A 26,076-nucleotide genomic window follows, 5' to 3' on the forward strand; every position below is an offset into this window, starting at 1 on the left:
ACCGCAACCTCCGCCTCCTGGGTTCAGGCAATTCTCCTGCCTCAGCCTCCTATGTAGCTGGGATTACAGGCACGTGCCACCATGCCCAGCTAATTTTTTGTAGTTTTAGTAGAGACGGGGTTTTACCATGTTGACCAGGATGGTCTCGATCTCTTGACCTTGTGATCCACCCGCCTCGGCCTCCCAAAGTGCTGGGATTACAGGCTTGAGCCACCGCGCCCGGCTCGTAATAGTCATTTTATATAACAAGAAGTTTGGAAGCAGCATTCTAGAGCTCAGTGATGATCGGTATTTTCGTAAATCAATTGGTCTTTCTGTTTATGATTTCAAGATATTGCAGTAGATTCCGGCAGCCTGTCCTCCTACATCTGTATTCAAAACAATTTTATAAAGTAGGCACAAGTCAGGGCTTCTCTTCATGTTTTTTTTCCTTTTTAGTATAAAAATTGTTTTTAAAAAAGTTAATTAGGAAATAGAATCTGTAGGGATTGAACATGTTAAGGTGGGAGAAACTTGAGAAAGTGTAGGATGATTGTCAAATTTTTGGCTGTAAATGTCTAGATTCTAGGTGGATGGGAGTGCCACTAATATAAGAAAAGAGTTACATAAAAGAAGATTAAAAAGTAGATAAATTCTATTTTAGATTTGTTGAATAGAGATACCTGTGGCAGATGGACTGCCTGTCCAACTGCCACCCCTCCTCCTGTAGTAGCTTTATTGAGGAGTAATTCATATGCCATTAGATTCACTAGTTAAAAGTGTACACTTGAGTGGTTTTTAGAATATTTACAGAGTTGGCAACCATAACCACGATTGAATTTTAGAATATTTTTATCATCTCAAAAAGAAAATTCCGTACCCATTTCCTTCTCCCGCATGTGCTGGCAACCATGATCTATTATTCTGTCTCTGAATTTGCCTATTGTAGTGAATTCTTCTGTTCGTCATGTTTCCCCCTTCTTGCTTTTTGAGTTCTTTTGTAGAAAGGACTGTAGGTCTTGCCCAATTACTAGTTTGGTAGCCATGACTCATCCCTTTCTGTCAGTCTAGTACTTGAAATAATTAATTTATAGCATATAGTAGCTTTGCTGATATTTGGGTAAATTAGTAAATTAATTCATTCACAACAGTGAGTTTTGATAGTGTTCGTGTAACCAGGATTAATAACCACTGGCCAAGAGTATTTATTCAGAGTTCCTTCCTGTGACTTTAGAAAGGTCTCTCCTTCATTCCCCACTTACTTTTCAGCCTTATTACTTGCAATTCTGTAGCTCATATTTGATGGCACAGCAGCATTGAACCCACTTACAGTTCTTAAATGCTGTTTCTCCCCACCCTTGTTTGTCTTGCTCATTAAGTCTTCTCAAATGAGCAGAATCCCCCCAGGGGTTTCCAGTTACCCTTCCTGTTCATCTCTTTAGGCTCAGTCAGCAAATCAGAAATTTTAGTTTTCTACCCCTGGAGAACCCTCTTTACAGAGCCCTCTGTTGTTCTTACCATATTATAAGAATGTCTATATATTTAATTTCTCTAGACCAGAGATCTCTGAACTTTTTATTGCTCACTTCTAAAAAAAAGTTTGAGCATGTAACTGCACAATTGTTTGTAAATTACATACATGTATTAGTGTAGTGACGTATTAAATATCAGCAAATCTTTGAAGGCCAAGAAGGATGACTCACACCTGTAATCCCAGTACTTTGGTAGACCAAGGCAGGCAGATCACTTGAGGCCAGGAGTTCGAGACCAGCCTGGGCAATGCAGTGAAACCCTGTCTCTACAAAAAATATGTATAAATATTATTAGGAATGATGGTGTGTGCCTGTGTAGTCTCAGCTACTTGGTAGGCTGAGGAAGGAGGATCACTTAAGCCTAGGAGTTTGAGGCTATAGTGAGCTATGATTGCACTGTTGCACCCTAGTGTGGGTGAAATGCTAATGTTTTCATCTTGTACCTAACTTTACAACCAGCAATAACTGTGGGTTTCTTGTTGGTAGGAACTCAATACTTGTTGATCTGAACTCTTTTCTCAGTGTCTTGCCTGTTCTTTAACCACCCCTCACTGGGTATAAGGTTTTCCTTTTCTTTGTATATCTTTATCGTAGCACTTACCAAGCTGTATGTTATAATTATTGGTATATACTTGTTTCCTAGAGAGTATAAGTCTCTTGCTCATGGGTCCTCTTTATGTGATGATGCTCCTGGTAGTTTGCATGGTGCTTAGCACATAATAGACAATTTGTAGAGTGAATAAATTGATTCAAGTGGAATGAATTGATACTAATCTGAAAATAATTAAGACAGTGATTCTCTTACAGTGTTGAAAGATAGTAGAGCCACTTATTTTAAAACTGCTTATAGTTTAAAGCAGTGCATCTCAAATTGTGATGATGAACCAGTTTCTTTTAGTTTCCAATTCATTGTGTACTGATGCTTTTGTAAAATAAAATAAAAATTAAATACTAGAAAAATGACATAAAAGAGACAAAATATAGGCCCTAATTTTTAATTATTAGATTGGAAAGAGAGAAAATTATTCCCAACTTTTACACTTATCTCATTGTAGATTGTTACCAAAGAGTATATGGATCCTTGCTGGACCCAGGTACCACACTTTGAGAGTTAGGGTATGAAGCCCTTTATATCATTTAATTCTCCTAACTGTATGGGATAGGTAGTGTTTCTACCATTTATAGGAAATAAGGGGACAGAGAAATTAGGAGAAATTATTCAAGGTCACATAAGTACTACATAAAATAGCCAGGATTCAGGTTGGGTGTGGTGGCTCATGCCTGTATTCCCAGCACTTTGGGAGGCTGAGGCGAGTGGATTACCTGAGGTCAGGAGTTCAAGACCAGCCTGGCCAACATGGTGAAACCCTGTCTCTACTAAAAATACAAAAATCAGCCGGGTATGGTGGCATGCGCCTGTAATTCCAGCTATTCAGGAGGCTGAGGCAAGAGAATCACCTGAACCTGGGAGGCGGAGGTTGCAGTGAGCTGAGATTGCGACACTGCAGTTCAGCCTGGGGACAGAGCAAGACTCTTATCCCAATAAACAAACCAGGGTTCAAACATAAGTAGTCCAGTCTGTCTCCAAAGGCCATATGCAAGTCTCTTTCTGATTTTTAAAAGGTGAAATAAGGTAGCATTCTACTGTAAGAATGCTAGGAACATGCCTGCATCACTGACAAAAAAATAAAATTAAAAAATAAAGAATGTCAGGAACAGACATGGATGAAGGCAAAAAACAGTTACAAGTCATAATGTAATTCATTTGCCTAGAAAAGAGAAGGGTAAGGAGTCCCATAATTATTTTAATATAAAAGTAGAGTTATGGAGGATGGTGACAAACTGTTCTTTTACCCCTTAAGTGAGTCAGCATCACTTACATTTTACCTTGTTAGTATTAAAGTCCCCAATTTGTGAAACAAAGGAAGTGATACTGCTTTGAAATGTTTCTTTTTGCCCTGACTCAGTTTTGTGTACTGAGTGTAACTGTTCCTGAGGAAGATTGGTTCCCAGACCCATAAATATCAAAATCCAAAGATGCTCAGTCCCTTATATGAAAGGCATAACATTTGCCTATTACCTACCCACATCCTCCTCATACTTGAAATAATCTCTAGATTACTTAGAACCCCTAATACAGTATAAATGCTATGTAAATGTTAGGCTCTACTTGTTTTTTAATTTGTATTCCTTTTTTAGTTGTATTGTTATTATTTGAATATTTTTGACCTGTGGTTGTGGAACCCTCGGATACAGAGGGCCAACTGTACTTTGTTTCTTCTATTGTGCCTCTTAACTCTTTTCTTATTTGATAGCAACATCAACCAAATTGTTCTGATTATGTTCATACGAAAATACAGAAATAACCTTTCTTTCTCCATGTGTCAGTATGTTAAGAACAAATTGTAAGTAATGATTGCATTTTATGATTTTAATAGAGTAGATGATCATATTTGCTGTCTTAATTATTTTATATCATAAAATTAATGATTGAATGAAATTGAAAACTTAGACTATTTCAGTTGTAACAACAGTTGAATTTTTTTAATAAATTTTTAAAAATCTTCTTCCTATAGAAATCTGGTTAAGAAGTACTGCCCCAAACGTTCATCCAAAGATGAAGAGCCACGGTAAATTACATACCTGTTTATTATTGCATATTAAAACATTAAAAAATACATTTATTATTTAGTAAGATAAATATATTCTTAGCTTTTTATAAAGATTTTCTAAAGTTTAATTTAAAAATTAATGTTTATGAAAGAGGCAACTACTGTTTATCTTTTATGAGGATAAATACTTCAGTGGGATTGATCCAGCAGTTTTCTAGAATAGTCAAATACAGGTTTTCAATTAAAACATAGACTAGAACTCCACTTGAATGATTTATTCTGCAGAAGTAAAGGATATTTTTCACACTTTGTTGTGTAGTTGTTGGCTTCTTAGAGTCTTGCTTTTACTCTTATAGGTAGTAAAACAATTTAACTGATTGGTATAAAGGGATATTGAAAAGCACTGAGAGTTTTTGGATTAGAAATAAGGTTAGAAATCACTTAGAAGTTTTTTGGTAGTCTTAAAGAGGAATATGTGGATGACTGTTTAGGTGCAGAAACAAGAAGAGACTAGACTTAAACAACTATGTATATAATTGTCAGTTAATAAGATTCTCAGGTTTAGTGTTAATGGAGTCCTATCTGAGCTGTTAATCTGCAGCTGTAAGAGAGTGTTCCGCAGTATGTTCAAAGTAGATATATACATTAATACAGTGATTCTCTTTGTTTCTCTCCTTCCCTCCACACACGTTTTTACCCTTATTTTTGACCCTTCTACCCCCTTTGGTGTCAACTATAATGGCAGTTCACTTCCATTCAGGATGTGGGCAGGCATACAGGCAGCTGTGTCCAGAGCTGATGGCAAAATTGTTCTGTAGATCAGCCATCGAGATGCGTTTGGCAAGCACATCATCTCTGCAACAGGTTCAGCTGCCAAGCCTAGGAATCCAACCAAGTTCATTCCCAAGCTCAGGCCAGTCAGTTGGCAACTTAAGAGATTCCAGTATGCCAAAAGAGCTTGCAGGTAGTATTCTTATTATTTTTTGACCCCAAATATCCCTTTACTAATAAATGAAAGACTACTTGAAGATATACAAACATGTATGACTTGAGCTTAATGCAGGATTTTTTCTGTATGAAGTTAATTTAGAACTAGTAGCTGAGATTTAGGTTGAATATGTTAAAATTTGTGAAATGTTAGACTCAGTCCATACCTCACCAACATTTTTGTAATGGAATAAAAGTAAGTCTCACCATTTTGAAATGTTTTTACCAGGTTTACCTCGTGTATAGCCTTTTTTAATATCCTTAATGAGTTAAATGACTATGCAGGACAGCGAGAAGTTGTAGCAGAAGAAATGGCGCACAGAGTGTATGGTGAATTAATGAGATATGCTCATGATCTGAAAACTGAAAGAAAAATGGTAATTCTTAAAATTTTTATCCAATTGCAATAGTATATGAAATAGTTGCACAGAAATACTTCGTTTTTTTTTTTAAATGCATATTCAGCATAAAGTGGTTTTCTATTTTACTACAGTTCTTCTAGCTAAAAATTATCACAAAATACTCTTGCTAATTTATGATCCTTTGGGATTTAAGTTTGGCAAACTACAGCCTATAGGCCAAACCCAACCTACTGCTTGGTCTTGTTTGCTAGTTGCCACAGGCTAAGAATGTTTTTTATATTTTTAGATGGTTGAAAAATAATAATATTTCATGGCATTGACAGTTATATGAAGTTTAATATTTAGTGTCCATACCATAAAATTTTATTGGAACGGACCAACACTCATTGAATTTTATATTGCCTGTGACTGCTTTTGCATTACATCAGCAGAGTTGAGTGTGTCAGAGACAGTGAGGCTTGAAAAGCCTAAAATAGCCGGGCGCAGTGGCTCACGCCTATAATCCCAGCACTTTGGGAGGCCGAGGCGGGTGGATCACGAGGTCAAGCGATTGAGACCATCCTGGTCAACATGGTGAAACCCCGTCTCTACTAAAACTACAAAAAATTAGCTGGGCATGGTGGTGCATGCCTGTAATCTCAACTACTCAGGAGGCTGAGGCAGGAGAATTGCCTGAACCCAGGAGGCGGAGGTTGAGCCTGGGTAACAAGAGCGAAACTCCGTCTCAAAAAAAAAAAAAAAAAGCCTAAAATATTTACCTGACCTTTTATAGAAAATACCTGCCATCCACTACTCAAGATAATCATTATTTTTCTGGAAATTATATCTGTTTTCAAGGTTATATTTAAAGTATTAAGACAATATCCTGTAAAATGCATTTTTAGGAAGTTTTGCTTTACTTTGTTCCTAAGTCTTGGTAAAGCTATATAATTAGTACCTTGAAAAAATAAAGTAAAAAGCCATTGGGGACTTTAGACTTTAGTGTTTAAATGTAATTAATTTTGTTTGTTTTGTTTTCTTGGTGGTGATTATAATCTTCAGCATCTCCAAGAAGGACGAAAAGCTCAACAATATCTTGACATGTGCTGGAAACAGATGGATAATGTGAGTTATGTTGTTTTCATGGTTAATATAAAATCTTGTAGATTAGGTTAGCTTAACCTAAATTCTTTTATGCTTCATATCTAATAGAGTTTAATATTTCGCAATGTATTGTTCATAATTTGACATTGGTATTGTTGTATAATAGTTAATAAAGTGGAAATGGAGGATGTGAGATCATTTTGTCATTTTTCTTGTTGTCCTTTATAACTTTATATTTATGAACTCTGTAATCTTCAATCATTGTGAACATTTGAGATTCTTTTCTTTAGTTACTATAAAGTATTAATAGAGGATAGAAGTAAGAGGGAAAAGGTGATATATCTTAGAAGACCATTTGAGAAAAATCAAGACCTATTTCTACCTTTAACTTAGCACTTGATTTCTCTTGACTTCATTTTTAGCATGTGAAAAATGAAGAGAGTGAACGAGATGATATGAAGTGTTTCTTCCAATTCAGTCATTGTATAATTTTGTAAATGCTTCTAATATTGGCCTGCTAATCAGAAACCATCCCATTGTAGGACATAAAGTACTTTGTAGTGCAAAATTATAAAGGCATAATAATTATTTACTTAAAAGTATCCCCAAGGCACTTCCTCATGTGGTTTTTCGTAAATGGTCTAGTATATAATAATATGAAAAACAAGATGTTCACATGGAACACTGCAGTTGCCTTTACATAAAATGCTCTATAATCTGTCATGAGGTTAGTGTAAAAAAAGAAAAAAGTTCTATTAAATGATGTTCTGTAGTATAAGATGTTCTTTTTCAACTCTCAGGTTATTGAACAGTTTCATTTTTACTAGCGTATTTTTCTGGTGGACACTGCATAATTATGTTAAAGGGATTTTTTTCCATGTTAAATTAATCAGTTTAGTCTGTGCTTGTTAGAAAAAGGACTTTGAGATTAAAATCTCATGCATATAATTCCATTGTTTTTAGCCTGTTTTCTTTCCCTTTTAAAAACACATATTCAAAACTTTGATTAAATTTCTGCTACGGAACTAACATTGATGTAATATTCTAATCACCAGTGCTGATTGAGAGTTCTTAGGTATATTAATAATCCGTTTTCCTTTTCATTTTCTTTCTAATTGGTTTCAGTAAGACTTTAGGAACTATTTATGTTGATTAAGTTTTAAATTGCCGTAACTATCATCCTTAGTATCTGCTACCTAATGAATGTGTATGTGTTTTCATTTGCACAAAATAACATACTCCTACACTCCTGAGTCATTGTTCCTTTAAAAATTAGTGTTGGCACAAATTATCCTTAATATGCACCAACTTGCCTTTAGAACAGTTGACAGTTGTTAAGCAGAAGTTTTAGAGGTCATAAGTAAGAGAGAAGCATCAAAATTGTAGGAGAGATTTCTTTAAGGCATTAACAATACTGTAAAAAAAGGAGTTCAGTTCTACTTGTGTTTATTGAAAAGTATTCTTGACATGTATCCTGGAGGTACAAAAGTAAGTATGACATGGTTCTTGCTTTTGTAGCACCTGTGGTCTAGTGAAGGAAACTAACAAATACAATTTCTGTTTAATATGTAGAAACAACTGTAGGATCCTATTTCCTATTCCATGTCTTCCTGTTTAGTTAAGAAAATGAAATTCTGGAATTCCTAACATGTTTGAAATAATGGAGAGGTGAAGTAAAGAACTGGTAGAATCAGGTTGAATTAGTGACACAGACATTAAAAATTGAGCAAAAATTTTAAAAGACAGTTATTAACCCTGGGATAAATCAAGTAGGCAGTACTGGCATTTAAGATCCGGACAGAAGAGCCTATAAAGGAGGTTTTGAAGGAATGGTCAGAGATTAAGAAGATAGAAGCATCAGATATGCCAGGTCCATCAGTTGGGAGGCTCCTAGTAACAGAGCATACAAATTTATAAGAGCAGAGCTCCGAAATGGAGCAGATCCAGAGTTTATCAGTGGCTCAAGGATGTCACTAGGCTCCATCCCCTTTTCATCTGTCTACTTTGCCGTCTTGACCATGTGCTCTTTTCCTCAGCCATATCTCTTTAAGGTCAACAGTAGGCTTAAACAGCCAAACACCATATCCTCTTTCAGCTTCATCCAGAGGTGGGAAAAAGGGAGCATTTCACTTCCAACTATCTCTTTTTATCAGGGAAGAAAAACTTTCCCAGAAAGTCCCCAGCAAATTTCCTCTGGGTGCCTTTGACAGGATTAGATTACTTACCTCTGCCCTGGCTGTGGGGAGTCTGGGATAGCAAGTATTAGCTGCCTTCTTCCCCTGTACTGGGTGAACAGGCTCTGCTAAGCAAGAGTAGGGGAGTAGAAGTGGCTGTTCTTTTTCTGCCACACCAAGGATTAAGGGAAAGAGAATCTTTTCTGGAGAATATTTCTATACTGTATAATGTTATATTAGCTTTCAGGGAAGAAGCATTTTTAACATTATTGTACTAGTAGTTCTTTTGCTGTTGCAAGAAATTACTAGGTAGGTGTTTTTCCACAAATAGGACAACACATATAAAAATACTTTTGTACATAAGTAGCCTCAGTTTGCACCAGAATTAGTAGCCTATAGTTACTTGATTTGAAAACACAGCTCTGAACTCAGCTTCAGAGAATGAAATGTGAAAACTTAATTTTCATAGCAAAGTGACTTTATGTATGTTATGAGTATTTAAATATTTTAGGGGCTTTGAGTAAATTACAAGTATCTTATTTGATGTCTCATACTAATTAAAATACCTGTAGAAAATAAAGCCTACATTTAAATAAATTTGTAAAAAATCTTGGAGTACATTTATTTGATAAAAGTTACAGCCCTGTCTGGTTGTAACTATATTACAAACTGAACTAAGAAACCTTTTGGCTACAAATGGTTTGAGATAACAGCTATTGTATTTTTAAATTGTATTTTAAACTCAGTTACTTGAAAGAAAGGGAAATTGCTAACTGCTAGGGAACCATAGGTAAACAAATCTAGAGCAATAGGTGTCTGAGCTGATACAGTGGCATTTGGAAAAATGGGGACAGAGGTGTTTGAGGTATAATGATTTCTTGGACCTGGTACTTGCTAAGGTAAGGGCTCGGGTTTTAATACCTGCAGAGGGATAGAGATCAGAGTTAAGCTTTGTATACTATGGAGAGTTAGAACTGAGACCCTTGTAAAAAATTTCAACCCCCAGAGGACTAAATCTTTTAGTGAAAGGTGGACTATAAGAATTGTGCCTACTGGCCAACACATCCATCAGAGAAACTTACCTCTGTCTGAAGGTCAAAGGAGAAGAACGTATCCTATGAGAAATTTAAACTCTTTGATCTTGTGGTCATGATGCTCGGGATCCAAATTTGTGCTATTTTTATGGCTTTGTAATCTCCACGGTAAGAAATTAGCATTGTAACTGGTTCTATAAAAGAGGTTAGGTAAATACAAAATGTTGAGATCCCTGCTTGCTTCTTCTGAGGAATTCTCAGAGTATAGGTTGCAAGGTATATATTTTCCGGGCAAGAAATTGGAAGAGTCTTTCTGGGTAATCTAATCAGTTAGGGAGGAAAAGCTTTAAAAAACTGATGACAGGTTTTTCCAAGGAAACAAACTACCTGGCCATGCCACCCTAGAGGAAAATATAATAATCTGTAAAGCCCTCTCTGTGGAGCTTTTAAACGGCTTTTTAAATAAAAGCAGATATCCAGGGATCCCCAGATAGTTAAAGAAGACATCTAATATACACATCAGAGACCAGAACTAATAGGAAAGAAGGCAATGTGACTATGAAAGGAAATGAAAATTAAAATGCAAAAACAAGGAAAATACCTATAGCTATTAGTTAATATTCTCAAAGGGAACACAGAAAAGCTTACATCCATGAAATAATAATAAGATATTATTTGAAAAGAAACATATAAAGAACAAAAAAGAACTTTATGATAGCAGGAAAAAAAACCCACTAGAAAAAAATGAAAGATAAAGTTCAGTAAATATCTCAGTAGAGCAAAATGACAGACATTGAAAATATGGAAGAAAATATAAGAAAAATTAGAAGACTTATCCAGTAGGTTCATTTCCAAAATAATAAATATAATAGAAAAGAGAAAACATAGAAAAGGACAAAAATAACTCAAAGTTTTCCTATAACTGAAAGACATAAATTTCCAGATGGAAAGGGTTTCCCAGGTGCTTAGCACAGTGGGTCCACATCTCTTGAAATTTCAGAACACTTTGGAGAGAGAGAAGATTCTACCAGCCTCCATGGAGTTTTCCCAAGCAAACAAACATGCTTTATACAGTGTCTCAGGAATCAGAATGGAATTAGACAGGATAGTCACACAGGAAGCCAGAAGAATAATAGAGCAATGCCTTTGAAGGAAAATGATTTCCACCTTCGAGTTCTATATCCAGCCAAATTTTGTTGATTAAAAATGATGGTAAAGGCTTTTTTAGCCATGGAGATTCAGTTCTCTCCTGCAAACCTTTTAGGAGGCTGCCACTGAATGTGTCTAGCAAAATGAGGAAGTGAATCAACAAGGAGAAAGCATAAAACTAGGAAATAGGAGATCCAAACAAAGATAGAGGTGAAATGAATCCACAGGTTGCTGGGGGAGGGAAATCCTAACTTAACAACTATGCATTAGGCCTAGTTGGTAATGACTTCAAATTTCAGCAAGTTTAGAAGCCTTTGGGAGAGATTTACCAAGAAAATCACTAGAAAATTTCTAGTGTGTTAGAAGTAACTGCAGAGAGATTTAAAGAACTGGGAAAAACTGGGGTTGAATTAGAGATGAGTGCATTGGAAACTAAGCAAATTGAAAAAATAAAGACATATATTAACTCCAGGATTTAAAAAAATATGTAGGAAAGGAAATATAATATGACATATATTTTACATGGCTCAGTTGTGAATAGCTTTTACAAAGTCATAATAATTTGAATTAAATAAAATTTAAAAAGATCTGGGGCCTGGTTTGATGGTCTTTGTGGGACACCTGGAAGAAACAATATAAAACTACTTTGGAGGGACACTCCACATCCCAAGCAACATTGGGTCTAACAAAAAAAAAAAAAAAAAAAAAAGAAAAAAAAAAAAAAAAAAAATGACTAACACCTTGGAACCTTGGGAGACTGAGGCAGGAGAATCGCTTGAACTCGGGAGTCAGAGCCAAGCCTTCGCCACTGTAATACAGCCTGAACAAGAGCGAGACTCCAGTCAAAAAAAAAAAAAAAAAAATGAAAACGGTTAAAAAAAACAAAAAAAAACACCTGAACAAAAAACACCAACCAAACCAAAAAACTCCTCCTGAAGATGAGGTCTTACATGTTTTATAATAAAAATTATAAAACACATTTTTTGAGTGAGATGCATCGTAAATATTAACTCAGTCATGCCTGTTTTTTTCTTCGTAGTCTGTAATGTCTGATATTTAAGGAATGTGGATTGGTTGTAATAGTAAAATTTATTTTCCAATTTAGAAAGGACAAATTTTACTTAGTGTGCAGTTCATTTCCACATAATACACAATGGCACATTTTAAAGTTATTTCTTTCTTCTTTGATTTTTATTATACTTTACGTCCTGGGATACATGTGCAGAATGTGCATATATACACGTTCTTTGTTACTTAGATATACATGTGCCATGGTACCCATCAACCTGCCATCTATGTTAGGTATTTCTTCTAATGCTATCTAAAGTTATTTCTTAAATGAAGTTAGCCTAATTTTATTTTCTCAGTGTGATATTTTAATTTTTTTTTAACAGAGTAAAAAGAAGTTTGAAAGAGAATGTAGAGAGGCAGAAAAGGCACAACAGAGTTATGAAAGATTGGATAATGATACTAACGCAACCAAGGCAGATGTTGAAAAGGTAAGAAATACTCCAAACCAACTTTGATGTCAAAATACTGTTACTTGCATAAGGAAGGTAGTTAACAACATTTGCATCAGTACAGCATTAGAATTTACTCGAGAGATACACTGTATCTAAGTCTGAAAATATACAAATATTTGCCTACTTTAAATTGTACATATTGGTCTGAGAAAGTAGTATGTGTTAATTTATTACAGTATCTTAGCTGCATTCAAATTTAGAGAAAAGATGCAGTTGCTACTGGGATTGAGCTTTTGTCCTATTCCAAAATAGGTTAGAAAGCCTAAGATGTGTTGATGAGGTAGTAACTAGTTAGTTAGAAAATAACTATTAAAATTTGACTTTGTACAAGAGATCAAGAGGAACAGAACTATATTCTAAGTAAGCATTCTTTAAAGTATTTGTGGTTTTACACAGAGGTGGAAACACTATTGAATGCTGTATTATTAAAAAATTATTTAGTTTCACTATGATTTTAGTTTCATATTTTAGTTAGATATAGGTGGATCATAAAGACATGTTTTACTGTTGACTTTTTTAACAATATGAAATATTCCTAAAGCTACCTGTTTTTCTCTTCTGATTAAAAGCACACTGTTTCAAGCTATAATGTTTTCATTTGTTTATGTAGTTTTTTATCTGGATTTGATAAGGAGAGACTATATTAGAATGACTTGTTGCTATCAGAGAATACAACTGTAATGAGGGAGGGAAGAATATTGTAATAAGGAGACCACTCTGATCATAAGATCTGCAAGTGTCTTCTTAAATTTTAAATGATATTAATAGTTTGAGAAAGTCACGCCACTTCATTATTCTTTTGATGTCACATGTTGGCTTCTCCAGTGATAAAACCTAGTTTTAGTATAATTTTCAGAAAAGTGAATTGCTGTGATTTTGTTGTTATTCTTGGTAATAATTTTGACCAATTTGCCCCTAGGCCAAACAGCAGTTGAATCTACGTACGCATATGGCTGATGAAAATAAAAATGAATATGCAGCACAGTTACAAAACTTTAATGGAGAACAACACAAACATTTTTATGTAGTGATTCCTCAGATTTACAAGGTAAATCTTAGATATGGAGTTAATCTCGTTTCAGAGTTGGAAGAGCTGGGCTTTAAATATAAAAACTTAACTTGTAAATCTTAGACATCAGAATCTTTCTAGATTCACTACTCATCAAGATGAGGGATGAGAGATTCCTTTATAATAACAGATTTGAAAATAAGTTTTTTCTAATTTTTAAGTCACACATTTTCTTACACAGTTACTATTAGTGTTATAAACAGTTTACTAAAACAATGACAGTAAGATACATTTAAATACTGTGTCATTAAGTATTTTGACATGACAAAGGAGAATTAATTGAATTCGTAATCTGTTCACTTAGAATTGAGATGTAGCTTTTTTATACGAAATCAGAGTCATTGGCATCAGTCCATATGGCAGAAATAAATCTTACAAAATGTATTTGCTAGTGTGATTTTTGCCTGCTTATCATGTTGGCTCTGTTAGATGATAAATGTAATTCACATGTTGAGCTTGCTTATAAATCCTGTCTGTCATCACTTGATGATAGCAGTTGCCAAACAGCGTCAGGTAAAAAAAGACCTCAGAATTTTCATGAGGGTTAAATTATGTTATTGCCTTTTCTAGTAAGAAGAGAAATTACAGAAAAGGGATTTAGTAAAACAGTGTTGATGAGGTATTATCTCAAAGAGCAGAGCTTATGTGGGAAGAGTATCAGCTCGGGTATGCTTTTTCTTCTTTATAAGCAATTTGGAAATACAAAGGAAGCACAGTGAGAGTTGGTGAACTGGAGTGGGTATCAAATTCTGGTCATTGAATCCAGAGGACCAAGCCTGCAAGTCTTCACTGTGGTACTTTTCTAGGCTTAGTAGTTAAGTCTTCATATTCTGGGGAGACCACAACTTGGAGATAAACTACCTTTCGTGTTTTGGGCCTGATCCTTGCATTTGGACCTTTCTATGGGAGCAATTCTTTTGTGAAAATGCAGGTCTCAAAGTCCCAGGCTGTGGGAGTTTGGGGACACAGACAGTGTAACTGCTTCCTACAAAACAGAAAGGTCAGTGCTGGCAAATAGGATATGTCAAAAAAAATGCCTTTAAGTTGTTCGCCTTTATGTGTTCCAACATATTTCCTAGTGGCATGTGCCAGTGAATTTTGAATTGTGAGGATTCTATATGTGCCCCTTTGAGCTTGTGACTTCTGTTTTTCCTTATTGTCCCCAGCTCTGAGCTGTACACTGTGGTGAGTCTGGTTACCTGTTGATAAACAATGAGTGTAGACTGTTGGTCCAGCCAGGTCTTACCAAAGTACCCTGAATTAACTTGAGGTTAGAAGTCTTAGACTTGTCTCTGTTATGGGCCAATTGCTTAAAAAAGAAAAAGCAAAAACTAGAATTTTTTCTTCAAATGAAATGTTTCCTAGAAGCATAAACGAACTACTCTGATTGAAGAGTAAAAGGCGGGAATGGTATGGGGCAGGGAGCTGATAGCCAGTAAGGGATCCTTTTAGGAGACTAGAATACCAGTGTCATCTGGTTTTAGGAAAACAATACTAAGAGCCTTACTAATTTTTTTTTCTTTCTTTTGCTGTTTAGCACGCCTCAGGTTTTAAGTATTATAAGTCAATAGCACTTGTTAAAAGGTATTAACAACGGTATAACTATGAGGGTAGAAATCTTTATTTTTTTGGTGGAGAGTCACTAATTGATCTCCTTTAGAATGACTGAAGAGTTGTTTTCTTTTTCTTTTTTTAATTCTTGATTATTAGCAACTACAAGAAATGGACGAACGAAGGACTATTAAACTCAGTGAGTGTTACAGAGGATTTGCTGATTCAGAACGCAAAGTTATTCCTATCATTTCAAAATGTTTGGAAGGAATGATTCTTGCAGCAAAATCAGTTGATGAAAGAAGAGTAAGTGCTACATAATTATCTTTGAATACGTCTGTTTGGTTTAGGTGTGCAGTTTAAGTTAGTGAAATGAGTTGGGAAAGGGATAAAGTAATCTGATGTGTAGGTGGTTCTAAATTATATTCTGTAGAAGAACGTATTGCAATAGATTCCTTTGAGTTCTAAGGTTCATTCTAAATGCAAAAGTTCTAATTCGTTCTTTAAAAAAAAAAGATTTCTTAACTCTGTTCTTCTCTCACTAAGTTTTCAGTTCTTATCAAAGAGTCTAACCTAAGAACTATGTGTTACAAATTGTGTTATACTATGAGTTTAGTGAAAATTTAGAGAAGGACATGATCAGAGTTGCGTTTGGCACTTGAGCTATATCAAGAAATGTGGGTGGCATATGGAGTGATGACCCATGAGGAGGAAGAAGGAGGGCATTTTGTGCAGATGAAATAGCATAGCCTTCCTCCCCTTGGGGAAATATAGGTAGTCACATTGTATCTTGATTAAGGACTAGTGGTCTTTTATCTCAGTAAATGTTGATTGAGTGATCAAAAAGCATGGTTGGCAGAAGCTGAGGAAAAGGCCGTAGCAAGAGAAGAGAACTGGTGTTTGGAGGGTATCACACGTGTGCCACATATTTTAGTCTTCATGAACCTATCACGTAGATATTATATTAGTGAGGATCCTTTCTGTAACAACTAATAGAATTGTTCTTAAATTTAGGAAAGAGGATTTTTGCTTCTTTGATTGGGAATTCCAAAGTGCATATATATTTCAGCATGGCTGGTTACAACGTTCTACAATATCATTAGAGCCCTCTTCTCTCTTCTTATGCTTTAGCAAAGGATTGCTGAGGGTAGCATTATTGACAAAAGTAAGCTATGACTTAAGGATGACTTTTGACTAAATGAAGGGCAAAATGTTCTATTAAAAGAAATAGGCAACAAAAGAGGAGAGGTTGTAAGGGGTGGGGAGGAGCTTGTAGAGATATTCTCTTTGAAAATAATGAGTTTAAGATGTCAATAAAGCATTCAGATAGGTGTGCATATCTAAAAACAATACGTGAGTTTAAAAGTTTTAAGTACATGGTATTAAACTTTATGTTTTCAAACATTTTTTGCCCTCAGTAGTGTTTATGAGATCTTTCCCTGTTGCCCTGTTAACATTCCACAGTATATATTTAATTCATCTTTTCCCATGTTGGATGAGTTAGAAAGCCTTTCCTACTCATCTTTTACTCTCTCTTACAATTAGATGTTCTTTCCTCACTCGAAAGATTAGCTTCTTTGTAGACATCTATCTTTTAAAGCAAAAAAGCCTTTTTCCTTTGAAACTTCTCAAAATTTCTACTTAATAATAACCTCTTTCTGTATTCTTTTTGTCAGTTAGGTCTTTCTTATCAGCCAACTAGTCTTCAGATAAATTTCAGGTGTAAAAACATTTTATGAATATTATAAATTAATTAAGTGGTAATTTGCAAGTATATTTTTCTTTTGGGTTTAAAATATTTTGAGTTTGTTAAACATTCATAGGAATAAATTATTTACTTTAATGATTACTGTGGAATTATTTATTTAAATGGATGTTTGTCATTTTCTTGTAGTGAATAAAATTTTGAAAGCTAATGTAGAATTATGAGTCAGTAAAATAGTTCTAAAACTTACGTTTCTGTTGTGTAGGACTCTCAAATGGTGGTAGACTCCTTCAAATCTGGTTTTGAACCTCCAGGAGACTTTCCGTTTGAAGATTACAGTCAACATATATATAGAACCATTTCTGATGGGACTATCAGTGCATCCAAACAGGAGAGTGGGAAGATGGATGCCAAAACCACAGTAGGAAAGGCCAAGGGCAAATTGTGGCTCTTTGGAAAGAAGCCAAAGGTAAAAGTCATAAAATTCCTATATGCTAATCAATTTAAGTGTACCAATTAAAAGAATATGGGTATCGAATGGAAAATGGTTTACCATTAATGGAGAATAAATATTTTCAATTTGAATGATTCAGTTAACCTTTCTCTTATATTAGGAAACATAGTTTTATACCTTAATAGTAAAAGTTATTTATGGATTTAACATTTGACTACTGCATATTGGGTAAGAGTATTAACAAAGTTGTTATATCTAGTTAAATTATATGCTTTTGAAGTTTCATTTGTGTATACTTCCCATCAGAATTTCTAAGGAAACATGATCTAACTAAAATACCACTAAAATTGCAATTCTCAGTGGAATGAATGATTGACCACAGCCATAATAAATGTCAGATTGGTTTTACAGATCATACTACTAAAATTATTTTCATCATCCATATATGTTTTTAATGGGAAGGGTTCAGTCCTGGTTAATTGAAGTTTAAAACAATATCGAGTTTGCTAAGAGAATCTCTTAACTTCTTGTTAGAACCTACCTTCTGATGTGCTGTTTATTTTAGATAGATCTAGATCAGCATGTGAGCAAATGAAATAGATGGGTGCTGTGTCTTTCTTATCAATTAAGTGGTTGCAGTAGTGTCTTATTAGCAGAGAGAATAGAGAAATACTTTTAATCTGATGTGCTATGTTTATATTTGATTATTTTAATTCATTTTTTTGATCATGTCATATGAGTGTAGATAAAATTTAACTCATACTTACATCTTTAAAAGCACAATTATAACTAACTCATGCTTTATGCTTTTAACAATATTGTTCAGTCAAGAATTTGGGAAGTGAGACCTGTTTTAGTCAGATCGAGGCAGCTAGAAGAGCTTAGATGTACAAGGAATACTGTAATTAAATGGAAAAGATGAAATAAGGATGAAATCGAAAGAGTCTGAGATCTGAGAGGAAAGCCATGAATGTAATGAAAGTTTTTTTGCCTATTTTTGATAATAATCAGTTATAGTTTTAATATTGTATGTGTCACATTACCTGTTTAGATAGCTTTAGCTGTAGCTGCCAGCTTTTCTCTTAAGTACCATGGTAGTGCTAATATTCTAGAACTTAGAAGAGAATTTAAAAATCTAGGTCATATTGCTTTCTTTGACAGTGTAATTTGTGTACTCTATATTTTTAATCTGTCCGCTTATAAAAAGTAATCAAGTGAAATGGTACATTTTAGAAAGTAAATTTTTAAAATGATAGTTTTGGGCAAAACTATGTTTACTTTCTCATAGTATTTTTCTAGTAAACTTTATTTGAGGTATATTTTGTGAAAAGTATGTTGCCAAAAATAGAATTTTCATTTAGGAAAAAACTATGCACATTTGGCTTATTGATTCCTTTCTTTATTTCCATATTAGCCACAGTCCCCACCCTTAACCCCTACTAGTTTATTCACATCCAGTACTCCTAATGGGTCCCAGTTTCTCACATTCTCCATTGAGCCCGTGCATTATTGTATGAATGAAATAAAAACAGGGAAGCCCAGAATTCCTTCTTTCAGAAGCCTCAAAAGAGGGGTAAGTTTAATAATGGGTTAAAATGCATGATGGCCTATTGTGTGTGTAGTGTGGCTTTTAATACTCTCCACCCTCATTATAAGGCTCTCTCCTATAAATACATAGTTTAAAAACACCACAGAATTAAGAATAGCTGCCCTCAAGTTAAAAACAACTCCTCTTTATAACATTTGAAATGCTCAACCATAAAAGAATGGTATTATAAAGAGGGTGCTGGGTACAATCATATTTGAGCTATTTTTTTGTTTATGTGAAATCATATGTTCACCATTGTCTTGTAATGTATTTACATTTTTAAGACTTTCAGTAATTTGTCACTGGAGTTAACTCTTGTAATAATTTGTCACCAATGCTGACTTTACCTGCCAATTTTATAAAGTATTATTTTGTTGACAATAAAATGTCAAGCTCAATTTTAATTGCCCTGCATACTTTCAATAATTAAAAAATATTAAAGATAGGTGTTTTAGATATCAAGATTGTTGCAGATCAAATTGAGATAATATATTAGAAGGATATTGTAAACTGTAAAGCCTACAAAAATACTAGGTATCACTGAGTAATGTTTACTAAACTGTTGCTTAGCAACAACTGTTAAACTAGTAATAAATACATTAGTGTTACTCTATTATGTTAGTGAGGCTAATTTTTCTTGTTTATGTTTGATTTTAAGGGTGTGCACATTAGTGTTACTGTCTTATGTTAGGCTAATTTTTCTTGTTTTTGTTTGATTTTAAAGGGTGTGCTTTTAATATTAATAGCCTATAATTTAGATTCATTTATAAGATTTGTTTGAGCATTTGATTGGACATTTGAAAAACGTAGGTTTGCTAACCCATAGTGGAGATATCAGTCTATCAGTGTCATAAGAAGCCTAACAATAATAATCTAAAGTTAGGTTATTTCATTCTTCCTTCTTCCCTCCCCCCCCTTCTTTTCTCCTCTCTTTTTTCCCCTCCTTCCCTTCTGTCTATTTGTCTTCCTGTCTTCAAATTACATTTTGGCCTCCTGTAGAAGAAGATATATTAGTTTAGGGACAAGATTACATCTGTGCTGCCTTAAAACATTATAACAGACTTAACTGATGTTACTAATGCAGCAGAAATGTTCCAGGATGTTGTGATTTTTTTTTTTTTTTGGACTTGTTTTTTCCTCCAATGACATGAACTACTTTGCATCTGTCTTACCTAATTCTATATGTGGATGGTAGGTAATTGATGACATTTTGAAAAGTCCCCATGTATTATAACTACAGGATGCCTATAATCACTTCTAAAAGCTCTGAACACATGTTTGAAAGACTTTTGAGAAATCGTATTTGGGATTTCTATTGTCTGAGTTACAAGGCTAGAACCAATTCCCCTGTTGCTTCCCTATAGCAGTTTATTTATTTACTTATTTTTATTTTTAATTTTTTAGAGATGTTGATCTTGCTACGTTGCCCAGACTGGTCTCAAACTCCTGGGCTCAAGGAATCCTCCCACTTCAGCCTTCCAAAGTTGTGGGATTACAGACATGAACCACCACTCCTCTGGCAGTTTAGACTACACTAAATATTAGGTTGTTATATAAATCATGAGAAATAACTATGTTGTAGTCATGTTTTTGTAATCGTTTGTGTATCCTACATAATAAGTCTGCCAGGCCCAGTTAAAATAGTCATATTTTATATATAGTCATAGTCATATTTTATACATATAGAGGTACGAGGTGAGTGAAATTGAAAAAAAAAAAAAAAAAAAAAAAAAAAAACTCAGGCAATTAGAGCTATGAGCCCTGGAGAGAGAAGCATAAATTTGCGTCATTTTACTTTTATTGAATAAGTTTGTAGGTAGAATTTTACAACTGTAAACCTTAAAACTATTTGCTTGTTATTTGTTTCTCACAAATTATAAACATAAATTATTTTTATAGGGGCCTACTTTTAGAAGGCTGAAATTCCCTCCCAGATTTATTACTACCTACCACTCCAAAGAAGAAAACAGTGTGCAAGATAGAAAATATGACAAACCCAACTAGGGGTTTGAGAGAACAGAGCAGGGAGGAAAGTGGATTACAACTTTGAGGTTGACAAATTTCTTTCTTTTGATGAGCATTTGTTATTTACTAAATATTATCTCAAAAACTAACCTATAGAGATTTTTTTTCCACTTAAGAATTTTCTCAATATAGAAAAATTCAAAAAGACGGTAAGCTTTAGTAAACCTGCTTATGGAGTTTTCAGTCTTACTAAGATTACAAAATAAGTCTAGAGGTTTCTTAAAACTGACAAGTTGTACCATTCAGTTCAGAAACTTGTTTTGTGCAATATTTGCTGCACATTGCTTTTCCTAAGTAACTTCTTAAAAATTATGATTTTTAAAAATCTTTTTCTTTTCCTTTTTTAAAGAAAAACTGGTGTGTACAGATCCCAGTATAAATTAAGGATATGAAAAATGTTGTATTACACCAGTGTTTTTTAGTTTGACTGTGGTATCAGTGGATTTTTTCTGAGGGAGGAAGGTCTAAAATTTCCTTCTGTGACATTAAGTTTTAACTGTTAATGGATATTTGAGGATATGCCCAAACTTTAACTACTTAAAATACAAACTGATAATTTTTACTCTATTGCTATTTTATTTGAGCTTTATAAGATACCGTTTTTTAAGTTATTTAGCAATTAGTTCAGGTTTTTTGTTTAAATTATTTATGACTTCATAGACTTTCAGAGACATTTTTTCTAAGCTTTTATCTTTCCAGAGTAGTTCTCATGAGATTTCGTCCTATTTAAAATGAGATACACCTAATAATTTTAATTGCCTAAATGGTTTCCTGTTTAGATCTCTTATATTTATTAAATGTAGTTGAGTATATGAAATTTTCTAGTTTATGAGTATATGGTAATTGTATATGAGAATAAGGTATTTTTGTGTGGAACATGTATTACTTTAAAACCTTACAAAGAATATATGTCTAATATTTTTACAAAGAACTTGAGTTTTGTACATCCCCAAATCTAATAATCAAATTTCCAATTGATAATTTAGTAAGACTGGATTAACAAAAAACTGAAACATTTGATATTTCAGCTATAATTATCTTAATGTTTTCTCTAAAAGATTAACATAGAAATTAGATAATTTGCATCACTTAGAAATTTTACTGGTGAAAATTATAAAAGATAAGTCAGATTCAAATTCTTTAAATATTTTGTTGCTTGTCCTGTATATAATTTCATTTAATAATATTTTTTAAAGACTGTGAACATCTTTCTTTAAACCTTTTTATTTCCTTGCCAGGAGTTTTTTCATAGCAAAATAAATTGTGTTTTTTGTTTCTCAAAAATACTGACAGTCTAAAGAATGTTAAGCTTAATTTGAAAACATAATGCATAGCGGTGACCAACTCATCAGAGATAAGGGGTAGATATTTTTGTCAGATTATTTATTAAAATTCATTCATATTTTTAACGTGAATTTTTACCTGACCTCTCCCTAACACCTTCTCTTAAAACATCATGATTTAGAAAACAGGGAAAAGTAAAAATTTTAGAAGCTGCTAACCAATTGAGATGAATGTGAAGATTAGCTTTATAAAGCCCTGTTGCATATTCTGGGTCACTGTGTGTGTGTATGTGTGTGTGTGTGTGTGTGTGTAGTTGGGATGCTAGATAGATGCCATGCCAGTTGCAGAATCCTGACCCACACAATGTGGGAAATATATCCATATCCATATTCATATCTATGTCTATATACACACACATACATATACATATATATAAAGTATAAGAGCACTACAGTTGGTCTCTCCAGAGTCTGTCATTGCATATTTTCAGAAAGAATACACTCTAATCAATTTTCTAAAAATTAAAGTTAAGTTTTAAGTGTTCTTCAAGCATATGGATTTTAAAATAAAACCTGAAAAATAGAAGCTATATTTTTAAAGCAAAATTCAACCTATATATTTGTATATATTTCTAAATGTGCATGGGAAACTTGAATCTAGATAACTCATTATTTTGTTAATAATATATTTTTAATGTATCTGTGCATTTAAAAAGATCTTAAAACCAAAGTAAAAATGTTACCCTCACCTAACCATGGTATATTTAAATTCAAGCAGTACTTTGAAGTATAAAAATGCAAATAATAGTATTTTCTTTAATGCACTGGGATGAACATTCTATTTTTTAATATTTCATGTAAGATTTCTTTTTAAATGTCTAATCTTGGAGCTCGTATTCAACTTTTCAAATATTAGTAATTTGAGAATAAAGAGCTATAGAAGTTAAATTCACTTACATAAAATTCACTTTAAAAGAAAATGCATGATTACAGATAGAATGATTACTTTTAAGTTTTAGTTAAACATAGAAAATATCTGCCCATTATCATCAGTGTATGCTTTTTTTTTTTTTTTTTTGCAAGTAATTTACTTTCCCCAAATGTGCTTAAAATGGGTTTTCTGGCATAACTGTTTGAATTGTAAAATGTACATGATTTATTTTAGTATTGTAAAAAAAAGAATAGGCTATTGCATCTTCTGAATTATGGTTTCCTGTGAATAATTTACCATTTCTTTCTGTTTTCCATTGAACTATTCAGTGGTCGGTGAAGATGGTAAGCCTTATGTGCTGATCTATATACTGTGCCAACATTAAGTAATCTCAAAACATTGTTTTGTTTAATTCAAAACAAGTGGTAAATTACATCCCACGTTTTCACCTTGTGTGTTTTTTCTTTTTATAGTTTAATTCATAGTCCAGCATATGCCAGTACTCTTGATGTCATAAGATTAGAAAATAATGTGGTTAATTGTCATCAACCCATTAAGTTCTTAAATGTCATTGAATGGAGTCCTTGTCATGTTACATAGGAGTATAAAATTAAACATTTTTAAATGGTTAAACATTTTAAAAGATTACATGGTAGAGCCACAGTGTGTTATGCAGAAGGAAAATTTAGCAAATACAATTTTACTTAATATCCTTTAAAAATCATATACATTTGATTTGTAGTTTTGTCACCAGAATCATTAGATTTTTCAAAAAAGAAAGAAGAATTTCCTTCTAGTATCATTATGAAGTTAGTGCTTGGTTCTTCTGTGCTGTTTAAGGAGAACAGAAGCACGGATGATCTAAATATTGTGTGTGTGTTTGTGTGTGTGTTTGGGGGGGATGGTGTGTGTGTTTGGGATGTTCCTTTGTATGTTTATTTATTTCAAACAAATTAATGAACTTACATTAGGAACTAACCCCAAAATTATTGTATAGAAAGCTATTGGAAAATAGACTACTTTTTTTTACCCTGTTGGAATCAGCCTTTTATAAATTTCCTTTGTAGTAAGAGAGGTGGTTAAATGCCTTAGAGGTCTTCTGAACATCCATAGGAAATAGAGTTGAGTTTAATTCTGGTATTCCATGTAAGAATAGGGTTCTAATGGCAAAAGGGATATTAGAAATGTAAGTACCTCAGTATTTACTGTTCATAAATTTGAGAACAAGGTTTGATAAGGGCTAAGTGGAATTCTGGCGGATTTACTTCTAGGTTATTGTAATTTTAAAAACAGAAACCCCACAGTATGTTGAACTGCATTTCTTCATTTTACTAAATAATTTTTCAAGATTTTCTGAAATATTTTTAAAATTTAAATTAGGAAGTTTATTTTTGACACACACACACACACACACACACACACACACACACACACAAGTTTTCAAAACTTGTACTCCTTGCCTGTAATCCCAGCTATTTGAGAGGCTAAGGCGGGAGGATTGGTTGAGTGCAGGAGTTCGAGGCTGTAGTGAGCCATGAGAGCTATGATCACTCAACTGCATTCCATTGTGGGCAACAGAGTGAGACCCTACAAAAAACCCTCGACTCCAAATTAGATTAAATATGACAAATTTATGTTGAAAATTAACCAATAAATCTAAAGGAACTTCATACAGGAAGTTTCGCCATTGATTTATTTAGGTCAGATTGGGTTGATTGATATCCTTGTTTCTGGTGACTGGTAAATGAAAAAAAAACAAAGACCACTTGGGATGCCCTACTTTTTTCTAGCAAGCTTGTTGAATATCCATAATGTGCAGGCCACTGGGGAAAGATACTAGGGATTCTGTTATTAATTAAACTACATTTGATCATAGCTCATCCTAGGAGTGAATTTTTTCTTTTCTAAAAGTAAATGAATCATTCTTATACACGGTGAAATAAAGCTATTTAGCATATGTTGCAGACATAAGAGGCCCAAAGAGCAAGAATGTCTTTGTTTTGAGAGCTACTTTTAGCATCACTTTAACAAATGGAATCATATTTGTATTCTTTTGTTTGTTGCTTTAGACGGAGTCTTACTCTTGTCACCCAGGCTGGAGTGCGATGACAGTCTCAGCTCATTGCGACCTCTGCCTCCTGGGTTCAAGCAATTCTCCTGCCTCAGCCTCCCAGGTAGCTGGGATTATAGGTTTCTGCCACCACACCTGGCTAATTTTTTGTATTTTTAGTAGAGACAGGGTTTCACCTTGTTGGCCAGACTCCAGGCTGGTCTCTAACTCCTGACCTCAGGTGATCCACCCTCCTCGGCCTCCTGAAGTGCTAGGATTAGAGGCATGAGCCACCCCTCCTGGCCTCATATTTATATTCTTAAAATAACCATTTTGGAAACAAAATGAATAGTGACAGGCATCATCAGTTTCTGGGAGTATATATAAAGACAAGTAATATAGGTTTATATTAAATAGATTCAATAGCTGCTAATATTGGTTCTGTTGTAATCTCTAATAACATAAGTAACAGTGATTAAAATAACATTTAAGGGGAAAGATGTCATTTGGATTGGATGTTTACATTTAAATACTAGCACTTTTTCTTAAATTGCATAGTTTCTTGAATATCAAAACTTTAAAAAAATTTTCAGATGTCAAGCATCTTTACTAAAGAAGCATTTTATCTTTCTCAACTGAGGTACGTTACTTGGTTTACAAAAGGATAATAGAAAATATACTCCTTGTTGGAATATAATTTCTGCTCACTAGACAGTTCTATCTTTTGTTTTTTTAATGACCAGGTATGTTTTGAGTGGTTTATTGTTCAAATATTATCTGTAGTTTTTTTTTTTTTTTGAGACGGAGTTTTGCTCTTGTTGCCCAGGCTGGAGTGCAGTGGTGTGATCTCGGCTCACCGCAGCCTCCACCTCTCGGGTTCAAGGGATTCTCCTGCTTCAGCCTCCCGAGTAGCTGGGATTACAGGCACGCACCACCACTAGCTAATTTTTGTATTTTTAGTAGATGGGGTTTCTCCATGTAGGTC

General features: G+C 33.8%; 1 protein-coding gene across 12 annotated transcripts in view; it reads left to right on the forward strand.

Annotated features, from left to right (window-relative positions):
* The window catches only part of FNBP1L (formin binding protein 1 like), a 94,614-nt gene that overhangs the window by 56,640 nt on the left and 11,898 nt on the right, over positions 1 to 26,076 (forward strand). For 2 of the 12 annotated variants that reach the window (XM_037744156.1, XM_037744157.1), the window contains exons 3-12: positions 4,088 to 4,141; positions 4,942 to 5,087; positions 5,396 to 5,487; positions 6,514 to 6,576; positions 12,307 to 12,411; positions 13,355 to 13,483; positions 15,215 to 15,361; positions 17,026 to 17,229; positions 18,629 to 18,787; positions 23,371 to 23,385. In XM_037744156.1, the coding sequence (XP_037600084.1) occupies positions 4,088 to 4,141; positions 4,942 to 5,087; positions 5,396 to 5,487; positions 6,514 to 6,576; positions 12,307 to 12,411; positions 13,355 to 13,483; positions 15,215 to 15,361; positions 17,026 to 17,229; positions 18,629 to 18,787; positions 23,371 to 23,385 (1,114 nt within the window). Of the gene's footprint in view, positions 1 to 4,087; positions 4,142 to 4,941; positions 5,088 to 5,339; positions 5,488 to 6,513; positions 6,577 to 12,306; positions 12,412 to 13,354; positions 13,484 to 15,214; positions 15,362 to 17,025; positions 17,230 to 18,628; positions 18,788 to 23,370; positions 23,386 to 26,076 lie in introns of all 12 variants that reach the window. The other 10 variants (XM_017544199.2, XM_017544200.2, XM_037744162.1 and 7 more) reach the window with 6 other exon arrangements.

The sequence above is a fragment of the Cebus imitator genome, unplaced genomic scaffold (assembly GCF_001604975.1).
Source record: "Cebus imitator isolate Cc_AM_T3 unplaced genomic scaffold, Cebus_imitator-1.0 Scaffold166, whole genome shotgun sequence".
NCBI classification, from domain to species: domain Eukaryota; kingdom Metazoa; phylum Chordata; class Mammalia; order Primates; family Cebidae; genus Cebus; species Cebus imitator.